The sequence below is a fragment of the Leptinotarsa decemlineata genome, unplaced genomic scaffold (assembly GCF_025532065.1).
Source record: "Leptinotarsa decemlineata unplaced genomic scaffold, Ldec_3_MD MMD2_tig00001621_RagTag_RagTag, whole genome shotgun sequence".
NCBI lineage: Eukaryota > Metazoa > Arthropoda > Insecta > Coleoptera > Chrysomelidae > Leptinotarsa > Leptinotarsa decemlineata.
The window spans coordinates 149,487-162,136 of record NW_027412566.1 but is presented as its reverse complement, the minus strand read 5'-3'; the positions used below and the strand labels follow the sequence as shown (position 1 = coordinate 162,136).

The window sequence follows — 12,650 nt, the reverse complement described above, 5'->3', positions numbered from 1 at the left end:
CTATTGTTATTACAGGAGGAAAATGTATACAAGGGTTCACAGAAGGTATTAAGCGATGTAAGGCTATGGTTAAATGATAACCTCCTAAGTCTGAATGTTAGTAAAACAAAATTTCTAACTTTCTCTTTACTACAAAATGATCAGCCGGAAAAAAATACTTTGAGTATACCTACATCAAACAGGGTGTGAAACACAAAATTGCTCTTGTCCATTGATGGAAAGGTTGCTAAATATAAAATATCTAGGTATTATGATAGATCAGCATCTGAGATGGGACGCCCACTCTGATTACGTAGTGAAAAGACTCAGAATACTAATTAAAAGCTTCTATAAATTACGAGATATCTTGGATAAAAGAAATATTTTTATATCATATAAATCTCTAGCGGAATCTGTCCTGAGATATTGCATAAATGCTTGGGGTGGAACGTATAATAAAACAATAAAACGACTCCATACAACACAGAACACTCCAATGAAAATTATATTGAAGAAACCTAGGTTATTCTCAACACATCAGCTTCATAAAGATTTTGAGATCTTGAATGTCAGGGGTCTATATTCCTATCAATGCCTTCAGTGGATGTTCAAAAATAAACAGGACTACGAAAAAAATCTTGCTGAAAAATATACAAGATCTGTTGAGGATGTATCTATCAGAATACCCAAATTCAGAAAGAGTCATACACAAAGATTTATATTCTATTTCGGACCTAAACTATACAATATGTTACTTCTAAAAGTTAAGCATATAACAAAAATGGCGAACTACAAACAAAACATTGAAAGTTTCATTCTCGAAAACAATACACTAAATTTAATTTTCGACTGATACACACTCCTCTATCACTCTATAAGTCATTACTTATTCTTTCTTATTTTCACTTTCCCATTATTCTAATCAACCTAACTAATATAAAATATCGCTTTTCCTGTAGAACAGCAAATAAGGAACTCGCGTTCCCTGGAGTTTCAATGCAATAGACAATTGCATTAAAGCAAAGTCTTTGGACTCCTGGAAAAAGTTACTGTGTTTCTCATATACATCGTTTTGTATACCTTCATCCAAAAAACCACATAAAGAATCCATCACTTTAATAATTAGGAGGAATATGAAAAACGCCCCCAATCTTTCAAAATTTACCCCCAGAGATGGAAAACCACCAACGGAACAGAATAAAAGTAAATATATAATCAATAAAGTTTCTGATGGTGATATTACTTCGGCTATACGAATTTTGTCTTCGACTGACTCAATTACTACTTTTGACAATGAAACATTTACGTTGCTCAAATCAAAACGTCCCTTTGAGAATACTCATCTAGAACTCAATATTCCAGGAAATAGAAATGAAATCCTGGATCCACTTTAAGTAACTGAAATTGATGTTTTACGTGCTGTTAGATCATTTCGCACAGGATTATCTGGTGGGCTGGATTCTCTAAGACCTTCACACTTTCAAGATCTTTTATCAAAAAGCTCCGGATCTAAAGGTGAAAAACTCTTATCTTCTTTGACATCACTATGTAATTTTTTACTTGCTGGCAGAGTTAATTCGGAAGTACTTCCAATTCTTTATGTTGCTTCATTACAAGCTCTGAAGAAGAAATGTGGTGGTATAATACCTATTGCCGTTGGCACATTTTTTCGACGCTTGGTCGAAAAAATGTGGCCAAAATTTCTTGTTTCACCATTAAAAATATATTCGGGAACTTATTTCGTCCCGAACAATTTGGATTTGGAACTTCCGGAGGATGTGAAGTACTCGCTCACGCAGCACGCCGTTTCATAAATCAGCATCCGACTCATTTTCAACCATTTTTCTAACAGAAGATTTTCAAAACGCATTCACAGACGGGTATTTTTAGAAAGAATCATGGATCTGACACCTTATCTTTTCCACTTCATCAGTCAGTGTTATCAAAAGCCAACTTTTTAGAATTTTGGAGACAATGTCATCATATCGGAAAGAGGAGTTCAACAAGGAGATCCCCTGGGTCCTGCACTTTTCTGCTTATCCATCGATCGTCTGACGAAATCAATTCAAATTGATTTTGTGGAACAGTTTGTTCACCTACATTCCTACTTTTTAACGAAAGACGGGAGAGTAGATGAAAATTCCAAGAATGACCAAAAAGTTTCAATCAACACTGGCATCCCATTCGGTCCGACATGGATTTATAAAATGTTGCATAACATGCGGAGTGACTGGATCGATGGTAGATAACAAGATGCAGAAGAGTTTCTAGGTTTTCTTTTGAATGGGCTCAATGATGAAATGTTTGAGCTGAACGAGTTGGTTAAATATTATATTAAAGAGGAAAAACCTCTCGTTGACTCTGCTTTGAGCAATGATTCAAATAATTTATGGAACATAATAGAATCAAAAAATAAAGGACATTCAACCAGAAGGATCGACTTCACCAATACTCCGATAAGTGACATCTTTGGTTGGCAACTAAAGTCGAGCATTCATCGCGACGTGGTCCACATTACTGAGAATACCCAGCCTTTCCTCACCCTGCCACTCAACATTGAGAAAGTGAAGACCGTCAGAGAAGCGCTTGAGGTACTTGTCTCCAAGAACATTTTAGAGGGAGTGACTTCGTCGAAAACAAACGAGAAGGTCGAAGCTTGGGAACAAATTAGGCTCTGCAAACTTCCCGAAGATTATCAAGGCTTTTGATTTTGAATTTGACTTGAAGTTTGATTCGACTTTGATATCGTCGGAAACACAATCTCCAACAGAGAGACAATACAAGCTATTCGCCGTCGTTTACCACGAAGGCAAAAATGCCAACATTGGACACTACGTGACCGATGCCTTCCACGTCGGCTACAATTGCTGGATTGGGTACGACGATTCTTCGGTCAAGACCGTGCAAAATGAAGACGAATGAAACCCCAGGGAACGCGAGTTCCTTATTTGCTGTTCTACAGGAAAAGTGATATTTTCCTATCTAAATAAGGTTGTTATTTTTACGTAGAGTTCAGTGTCTGGAATCTTACGGAATTTCTCTTTTAAGTTTTTATTGAATTTGATATTTTTTTGGTTTAAATGAATTATTTTATTCTTTCATTAGTGATAGGTATTGTTCAATTTTTAATGTTACATGTATTTCATTTATAAATAATTTTGAAATTATTCTTATGATAAAATTCATCTACTCAATATTATCATTATTATTTTTCAAAACTCGCACTGTATAAAAAAGCAAATTAAGATACCCAAATGGAAGAATGGATACAAGCATTCATTGCTTAGGTATGTTCTATGTTTCCTTTGTGTTTACGATGTATTTTTTTATAGTAGATATTGTACCAAACAAAATATGGAATAAATCAAATCAGTGTTATTCACTAAGAAAAAGCTACTGTGATAGTGATATTTTTGAGAATAAAGTTTGTGAAGATCAAATTGTTTACGGTGTAGTTTGTGAAATTACTATGAATTTCATCAAGTAACAGCCGAGTCAATCAGAAAATCATTCATTAATGCTGCATTTTTTTGTCGAATAAGACTCAACCAATCATTATCATCACCACAGGGAAAGTCAATTCAACGCCGCCCTTCCTGCAGGAAACAAAGCGGGAATCAGCTTAGGCGAAGCTTTAGTCATTAGCACCACTTACTTCACATATCGCAAAGTTATAGGAGGAGAACATCTCAAAGGGCCCTTCCGCAAAGGGCCCAGCCTTTGACGTCGAGACGACTTCACACCGCACCGTCGATCTTAATTTAATTACCGTTCGAATTTCATAACATATGGGTCGTTTTAGGTTAAGGATATTCGTTTTAGGTTCGCGGTTACGGATATTTCAATTTGGTTTCATTCATTACTTAAAAAACAACAAGGTGCAGGCGGTTTCAGTTTGATTCGCCAAGAAACTAGCTGCATGAAAACACAAAATTTTCAGATAGCGTTATATCGATATTTTTCGTCGAACGAGTTTACTCAAAGCTTCTGACTTTTGAAAGTTGTAATTCGTATAAGCTGACTTGTGGCTCTTGCCCAAAACTGTATATTTGCCAAACAGAGAGAACATTTTCCTAAAGAATTAAAGAGCATAGGAGTAGTTATGTAAATAGAAAGACCAATTCCACATTTGCAAACCACCTTTTAGTAGAAGAACATGAGTTCAATCATGTTACATTTAGAAGAGTAGATTTTGAAACTCAATCTTCTAGAATGTTTAGAAATCAATAGATTCCGGAATTCGGGTAATTTACTGAATGATCAATTAGAATTGAATAACTTCCCGTTACTAAATATTTTTTCAAATGTGGAAACTGGGTAATTTAATTCATTACAAACTTAGGTAAAAATCAGGTGCTTGAAATGTAGATACTTCTAATTGTAAAACTACATATATTAAGTATTGAATATGTAGAATATTGTTGGTAAATACACACCTGAAGAAGCCTTTGTATGTCGAAACACGTATACTGCTTTCTTGTTAAATTGTTCAGTGAAAATCTCACAATAAAGTGTATTTTAAAAACATTTGTTAATGGAAAACCAGATTTCAACAGAAACAAATTATTGTAGAAATTACTCGAATTGAAATTCAGAATATCATAAAAATCTTTAAAATAAATCCCATGAATTACTAGGAATTTACTAAATGGTCAAAGTTTTAAAACCACCAACGAATCTATTTCAGAACCACTGACAAGTAAAGTTTCAAAATTTGAATCATTATACTAATGTATAAAATTGAAGATTAATCGAATTGATCATTTGTAATCATTTATAAAAGTAATGAAAATGCTAATTGAGAGTTGGGTATGAAAATAAAAATGACATCTGAATTTTGGTTTTGTTTCAATTAGATTTTTTCCACAAAAGACACCATTTTTCATCCTACAAATGACATTTATTTAACAAACACAACTAAAGGCTGTGCTAGGAAATAAAGGTTGGATATTACTTTCCATGCTGTTCCACTAGAATCTGTAAGTCGGTTCTGATAAAATGTTTTTTTTGAGTGTCTTAACAATATAACATGTTTCTTTTTGGCCTTTTTGTAAGCATCTGTAATGGTTTCAGGATACCTATTTCTCAAAATATGAAGATCTTTCAATTTCTACTCGATAATTTCACTTTATCGGTTTCCCAATTCCTGTCTTGTGAATTAGCATTTTTCCAATATTTTTTCATAGGAAAAAATATATTGAAGTGATGGAAAAATGCAGCACAAAAGTATTCAAATGCTTTATCTACTGTACAAGCTTCGGTAATGTCTTTCCATGATTCGCATGTGAGTGCTTCACAAAAGTATTCAACAGAGTGCTTATTGAAACTTCTCGTCGTTTGGAAAGTTTTCGAAAGAGGCAATTTTGTTTCAGATATCTGGGAAGTACTGTTTTATGTTCTGAAATATCATTGTCAACTACACTAACGACTGTGTCATTAACGTTACTGAAATTTTGGTCGATAATGGTAGATGAATGTGAGGTAACTCTAGTGGGCGATTTTACGATGGGGAATGTTCCTCCTGACGAAAATGAAGTAGTTTTCATGAAAAAGATCTAAAACAACGCACTTCAAACTTATCATTTCAACATTTTTCTTTAAAAAAATATTCAAATACTTAAAAGAGAAGAATGAAATAATGCATTCAACATTTAAAGGGATTCGTTTCTATTTCACCATTTGGCAACATCAGTTATAGCTAAACAATGAATCTGTTACCAGTATGAGACAAACAAAGATGACATATTTCAGAGGCGTGCTGTTCTGTTTACTTATGTTCCGAGTTCCAAGACATTCTGTGACATATCACATTTTGTGCACCTTACTCTAGATAAATAAATAACAAAACAACTGTTGTTTATGTGGCTTGTGGCTAGACAGAATATCTTGAAAGTTTGTTAATTTTACAGGAATCCCTTGAATATTGATATCACCTGTTAAAATAATATTTACATTAGGTTTATAAAAGTCGTCATAAACCTTCTGTATAGTTTCGAAAAATAGGATATGATCACCACACGGAGCACTAATTTGCAAGAAACAACACAAATTTCGAAGTGTTTTTCAATACAATATTGTGGCTAGATGATGACCTATGGCGATCAAGGACTCTACCCTTAATTTAGCATCAATGCAACGACGCGACATGTTTTATATTTGATGATGATGTATTATAATAGAACAGTTGTTAGTAAGACCTGATTGGGGAAGGTCCCCCTTGTACAACTCCTAGGCAATAAACCTAGTATCTAAGTATTCTGGTGTTTCCCTCATGGTATTTCCCTCATAAGGCTACCACTGAGTCACCCCCCAAACCGAAGTTGTAACAATATTTATCAAGTTTTATCTTTTTACATTTCAGTCCCAGTCTGGAGTATATAGCAACTCCTCCTTGATCATATAGGTTTCTACAGAAGTAGGTGCTCAGTTCAAATCCTCTTATGTTTTTTGTGTATATAGTGTCTACTTTTGTATGTGTTTCAGAAAGGGAAAGAAATATAGTATCGTTATTAATGTATGTTTCTAACTGATGATTGCATAAGTATTCAAAATTCAACAGAACGATTTGTGGATAAGAGGCTAGTCTGCTGCACGAGTTGACCCCCCCGCTTTTGAAAAAACTTACTAAGGCAAGCCCCTTCAGCCAAAATCTGTGGATTTACGGCAGTCTTGAAATTTGCTTCATTTATAGATAGATACCTTGAAAGAAGAGTAAGTACTGGAGAATCGTGATGCAGATTTTTGAACTTGAACTTGATAAGCCGAAGTCTTAAATGTTATTGAAGAGGACCCCACGCATGTGCTTATCCTTGTGTTGCCGCAAGAGTGCAGTGACCTGTGCGGCTTTTATATGGACCTTTTGCTGAACGGGTTCCAACTCGGTGACAGAGTTGTGATCATCTCGTTCAGGGCAGCAGGGTGACAGAGTTGTGATCATCTCGTTCAGGGCAGCTGCTAAAGAGAAATGCTCCAATTGATGTTCTCTCATGGTCGCATACCATGCAGAGTAGGGGATCTGAACTCCTGTCGATTTTACAGGTTGCATTCAGTACCAGTCTGTCATGTAGACACTTCGAACTCAAAAGTCCACATGCTCCGAGTTGTCGGGGGAAGAACAATCGTGCAACATGCGATTTGAAATGCAAACTCCTATGGAGGTGCATCATTTTTCGGGGTTTTACGTCGAGTTGATACAGTTCCTCCCGAGTCTACAGCACTACTCCAAATGAGTGGATTAAGATTGGAACGGCAAGCATATTCGTAACAGCAACTTTGTTTTTCCCAACAGTTCCGATGGCCAGATCTGTATGAATTTGTGCTGATACTTGCCGAGGGGAGAGTTTTTCACTGCTGGTACCTCATGTGAGAGGCTTTGTTCTACGAGGTAGGTTTACATCTCTCTGGCGTCCAGATGGTGCAGGATGTTTCCATCTACGAGCTGCACATCTTCCTCTTTTGAGATGGACCGTTGCACATTTATCTATCCCGAACTCCATAATGATAGCATGCGTGTACTCTTCCGCCACCCCCAAGCACTGATGGAGATCCTTTTCTTCAGAAGCATAGAGTTTAGGATCGTCCATATGGACGAATGGGTGACCTTATGCCTCAATAAATTTGAACTATGGGGGAATGTTTGTTGTAGGTATGATCTATCACAAACGCCAGTCATTTATCAATACAATTTTTGTCCATGGTTAACCAGAGCACCTCAACAAACTGAACAACATTATTGTTGCTCGTTCATTGCTTTTCTTGAACCGGTTACCGCGATGAACGGAACTGACACAAGTGGAAAGACCGCGGTCGAAAATTCCCCCACACGAACCCACTATAAATTTCATCGTACTTTCCCATTCACAAAACAGTTGGAAACTTTACCACTGTAAGCTTCTTACCTGTCAAGACGGCGTCGTTTCTAGAGTAGTGCCGCCGCGCCAAAGTCTAATCCCTGAAATAAAACTATTTTCTCTCGGGTCTCTCGGAAGGGACAAACGGGGTTGAATAATTCAGGGGCAAATTAGGTAAGTTTGTGCGTATTTTGCGTTTATCGCGACACGCAAGCTTTTGATAAATAATAGATTAGATGGTGTAAATCAGGAGAACTTGCTAGTTCGCTAAATGCACTACCACTTTATTATGTTGTCTGCTTAAAGGGTGGAGTTTCTCGAAAGCGAAGGTGCTAACATATTAGCTCACATATTATGTGTTAATTTCAGAACTCTGCATAGGTCACGACTCTGAATATCAAATTATGTCTCAGGACAAATACAAAGTTGATTCAACAGTTTTGACCGTTTATATGAGTCTACTTTAAACTGTAATCTTTTAAATAATACTAATTCACTTTTGCCAACGTAACACAAGTCGATCAATTCCGGTACATGAAAATTATGTTTTCGGGATTCGATGAAGTCGACGAATGCCGTTTTTGCCTGATTCTGATTAGCGAAGTTTTTACCGGTGAGAAAGTCATCGGAGTGCTTGAGAACCCTCTAAAACCCGAATTCTGTTATCCCAAATACGAACTAATGACATTTTTCTGTGGTTCAAAACCCAAAATCTTGTGACCCCAAACCAAAAGTCTTTAAGTTCCAACCACCTGACGCCAGTACTCTCTTGGTGTTGTTAAAAGGTTTGAGGTTATCAAGTTTGGTTGAGATAATTTGAGGTTATGGGTTTGAGAGAGAGAGAGAAAGAGTATGTGTTCATTATCCAAGAAACATGACCTTATTGACAAACATGAAAAGAGAACATATAAATAACTACATCCAGATAAATATACAGTTACATAATAACATGAAAATAATACATGTTATATATTCCCGAGCAAAGCTACGATACAACATACATATAAATAATCACATCTAGGTAAAAGTAAACATATATTATTACATTGTATAAGCACCGTCAATTTCATAACGTTTCATCATTGAAATATTCTGTCAGATTGTAATAGGTTTCAGATGCCAGTCTTTCATGTAACTTTTTCCTAAAAGTTTTGAGAGAATCCATGTTCTTTATATCTTCAGGAAGTTTATTATACATTTTGACACCGACGTAAATTATTGAGTCTTTGATCAATGTGGATTTAGGGATGATTAATGATGAATTCATTGCATTCCCTGCAGTGCGATTGTTATTTTCATATAAAGATTTATTCTTGTAAATGAGACACGTAGCTTCTAAAACGTAGATTGAGGTTAGTATCAGTATTTCGTGTTTCAGGAAAAGAGGTTTGCAGGAACTGAACCTATTTACTTGGCACAAATACCGCACCACTCGCTTTTGCAGCAAAAATACACTTTCAATGAGTTCATTACTATACGAACCCCAAAAATGGATTGCGTACCTCAAGTTTGACTTAATGAGAGTAAAAGAGACATTTTTTGCTGCAGCATAACCTAATTTTTTAGCTGTGGCCAGATGATTTTTTTTTGTTTATCATGTTAATATGATTTCTGAATGTTTGTTTGAAGGTGACTGACAATGTTTCATGACGAATTTCACTAGTTCGGACTTCCATTGTCTATATAAAATGATTTGAAATCCCTGAAACAACTGAAAAAGAAGAATTGAAAATGAATAGCTGAAAATAACAATTATATTAACCAAAATAAACCTGAAATAAATAAAATAATGGTGAAATAAAATACAAGTAGAAATAGAACAATTGAATAAAATAAAAATAAAGAAATGTACTTGTATTTTATTTCACCATTATTTCATTTATTTCAGGTTTATTTTGGTTAATATAATTGTTATATTCAGCTATTCATTTTCAATTCTTCTTTTTTAGTTGTTTCAGGGATTTTAAATCATTTTATATAGACAATGGAAGTCCGAACTAGTGAAGTTCATGATTTCTGAATTTCAAATTGGTATATATGTTAAGTTCCAAGAACTTTTAATTGTTGTCAGATGATATAGAGTCAGCACCTAATTCTATATCTGAAAGAAGACATTTAAATGTAATAAATTTTGTTTTATCGAAATTTAAACATAGAAAAATTGCATCACACCACGACTTGATTTTTTGTAGGTCTCTTGTAACATTTTTTCGAAGCAAATTCACATCTTCAGTGTAATAAGTTGGATTTATTATATTTTTAGTTGAATTTTAAATACCAAAACACATGTGTTTTCGTATGAAAAGGGAACCTTATCATCTTTCAGAAATAACCTTAAGGCCAACAGAACCAAGCCATTTAAAGAAAAAAAGTCGTTAAAATTAACTGCTTGATACTAAGAAATTCGATATTTTGTAACATTCAACCCCATAATTCATTTCATTATCTTTCGTTAAGGGTCGAAAATATGTCATCCAGTCTGTATACCCCATTTAGAATAAAAGTCAGAAAACACTCAAACGTATAATAAATATCGCAATTTATCTTATGAGCTCTAAATTTAACGACAAGATAAAATGAAGCCACCCAAGTGGCTAATCTACATATGTTTTATTCGAGACAGCAAAGAAAATATCCAAAAATGACCCTTGCAGTGACATCTATATATCAGTAGTAGACTCACGACATTAGAAATGTCGGGAACTAGACGTGAATTCTTGAGGACTTATTCGCCGGACCATGAGGTGGCGAAAAGAGTACCAGTCTTAGAAACAATTTCAAACTTTCTGATTGGTTAGAATTTTCTGGGATAACATTACTTACATCCCCTAACATAGTAAAGGTGGTGAGGTTTTTTTGGAAAGATTTAAGTCAGTGGTGCGCGGAGATTTGGTGAATCCAGTTGAATTTCCTACGGTAGCTGGAAATTCTAGAGGAAATTTTGAGTGAATTGAAATATTGAGATATTTCAAGTCACTGTTTAGAGAAGTGACACTAATTGGGTTTTGGTAGTATTCGCGGGTTTATTCAATTTAGTGATTTAGAGATTTTTCCGAGTTTCTGTTAAGAGTTTTTGGGGAAATAGTGGCTTTAGTTGGAGTTTTCAGGGGAGTCCGTCTACGATAATTGTGGTGAGCGTATTTTAAACAATTCTGATATATAGTGTAGATGTTATTGCATGCTTATGTGGACTATATTTTCGACTTGGCACCTAGAGTATTAATGAACATTTACCATAATAATATAGCTACGAATCGGGTTCCCTTTTCATTTTATTAGATTATTATAGGTCATAGTAATTTCCTACGTTATACAGAGAGGAGCGATTAAGTGGGTCTCTTGATAACTTCTCAGAGTTGTATTTTATTTGATTTTATAGCATAGCTAGTAGAATTCAGGCAAGGCATATCTATGCCCTGAGTGAACTTACCTCAATTTTCAAAGGAATACTCCTGTCAGTTTGTTTTAGTAGTTTACCCATAGTTTGTTCATGGTTATAATTATTTATTTCTTTTTCTTTTATATAGTGTAAATAACGTTCAGTATTAGTTCTGTTCATTTAATTTTTTTTCTATTGTTAATCCGATTATTCTGCCAACTTTACTCATTAATAAAGTTGGTTTGTGAAAACTTTGCTAATATTATTTCATTTCCTCAAACCCCTAAAAGACCACGCATTTAAGCCGTGGCCGAATCCAGTCTCCGAGGATATAATTGGTGGCATAACCAAGCCATTTCTCCACGAAGATTAGAAGGTAGGAAAAAGTCAACTGTTGACCAAGTTGCCTACTAATTCTCAATCCGTGTGATCAGGACGGATTTCAAACTTTTTCTGATCTGGTGGCAGCAACTTTCACGCTACCAAACTAAATTAAGAAAATAAATACCTTTGGCTGAACGATCCCATATACAGGGGGGTGAATTTTTCTGGTGCGAGTAAACTGAGATGATTATTATATATTCATTAGTAGTACTTATATAGGGATCGCCAATTCAGACCCGACGGTCATTTATTACAGTGGTGGCAGCGGTGGGATTAACTTTATCAGAAAGATATATTATTTTATTTGAATGGTAGATTTTATTTGAGAGGGTGAAAGAAGGAGGTCCAGAAAGAAAAAGTAATAATATTTTGCGTTAATTTTTTTGGTTGATAAGATACAGTAGAAGTCAGTTAGGTTTATCAACATAGAAAAGGGAACCCTACAAATTACCCGACTTGTGCCTATACATATATATTTTACCCGAAGTTTAGCAAGGAGTCCAAAAAAATATATAGGTAGTTTCTAGTTCGATACTCATTCCGATTATCGAAATGAATAATAAAGAAGGGGTATCAGGGGTTACACCCACGCCAACACCTGTTAGAGTGGCAACCCACTATTCGCTAGGTATGATCGCGGCAACTTTAGATGATTTTTCAGGAAAAGAGGTTGTAAGGTATTTTGAGAAATTACAGTTGCGTGCAAGACTGGATAATTGGTCGGAGGACGAAACCCTTCAGTTATTTAAATTCAAGCTTGTTGGTGACGCCTATAATTATTTTAAATCGGATGCGCAGTTGGACACGTTAAATTTTACTGATCTTAAGAATAAATTCATAAAAAAATTTACCCCATTCCAATTACCAGGCGAAAATCAGTGGAATTTAAGTAAATGTTTTCAACGACATGACGAAGATGTGTCGTCATTTTGTACTAGGTTAAGAATTTTAGGGTCTGCCTTACTAAAGGAAGATTTAGCAGGAGCTGACGCTGGCGAGGAAGCTGGGATAAAAAGGAAGAATCGAGAACTTATCCTGAATCAATTCAAGGTGGGGCT

At 35.1% G+C, this 12,650-nt stretch overlaps 1 protein-coding gene across 1 annotated transcript; it reads left to right on the top strand.

The window, feature by feature from the left end:
• Positions 1-2,279: 2,279 nt before the first annotated feature.
• On the top strand, positions 2,280-2,687 carry LOC141482593 (ubiquitin carboxyl-terminal hydrolase 10-A-like). The gene has a single exon (XM_074176095.1). The coding sequence runs from the start codon at positions 2,280-2,282 to the stop codon at positions 2,685-2,687; it is 408 nt and encodes a 135-aa protein (XP_074032196.1).
• Positions 2,688-12,650: the final 9,963 nt, after the last annotated feature.

Coding starts and splice junctions, on each gene's coding strand:
- LOC141482593 (XM_074176095.1), top strand. CDS start 2,280: ATGTTTGAGCTGAACGAGTTGGTTAAATATTATATTAAAGAGGAAAAA.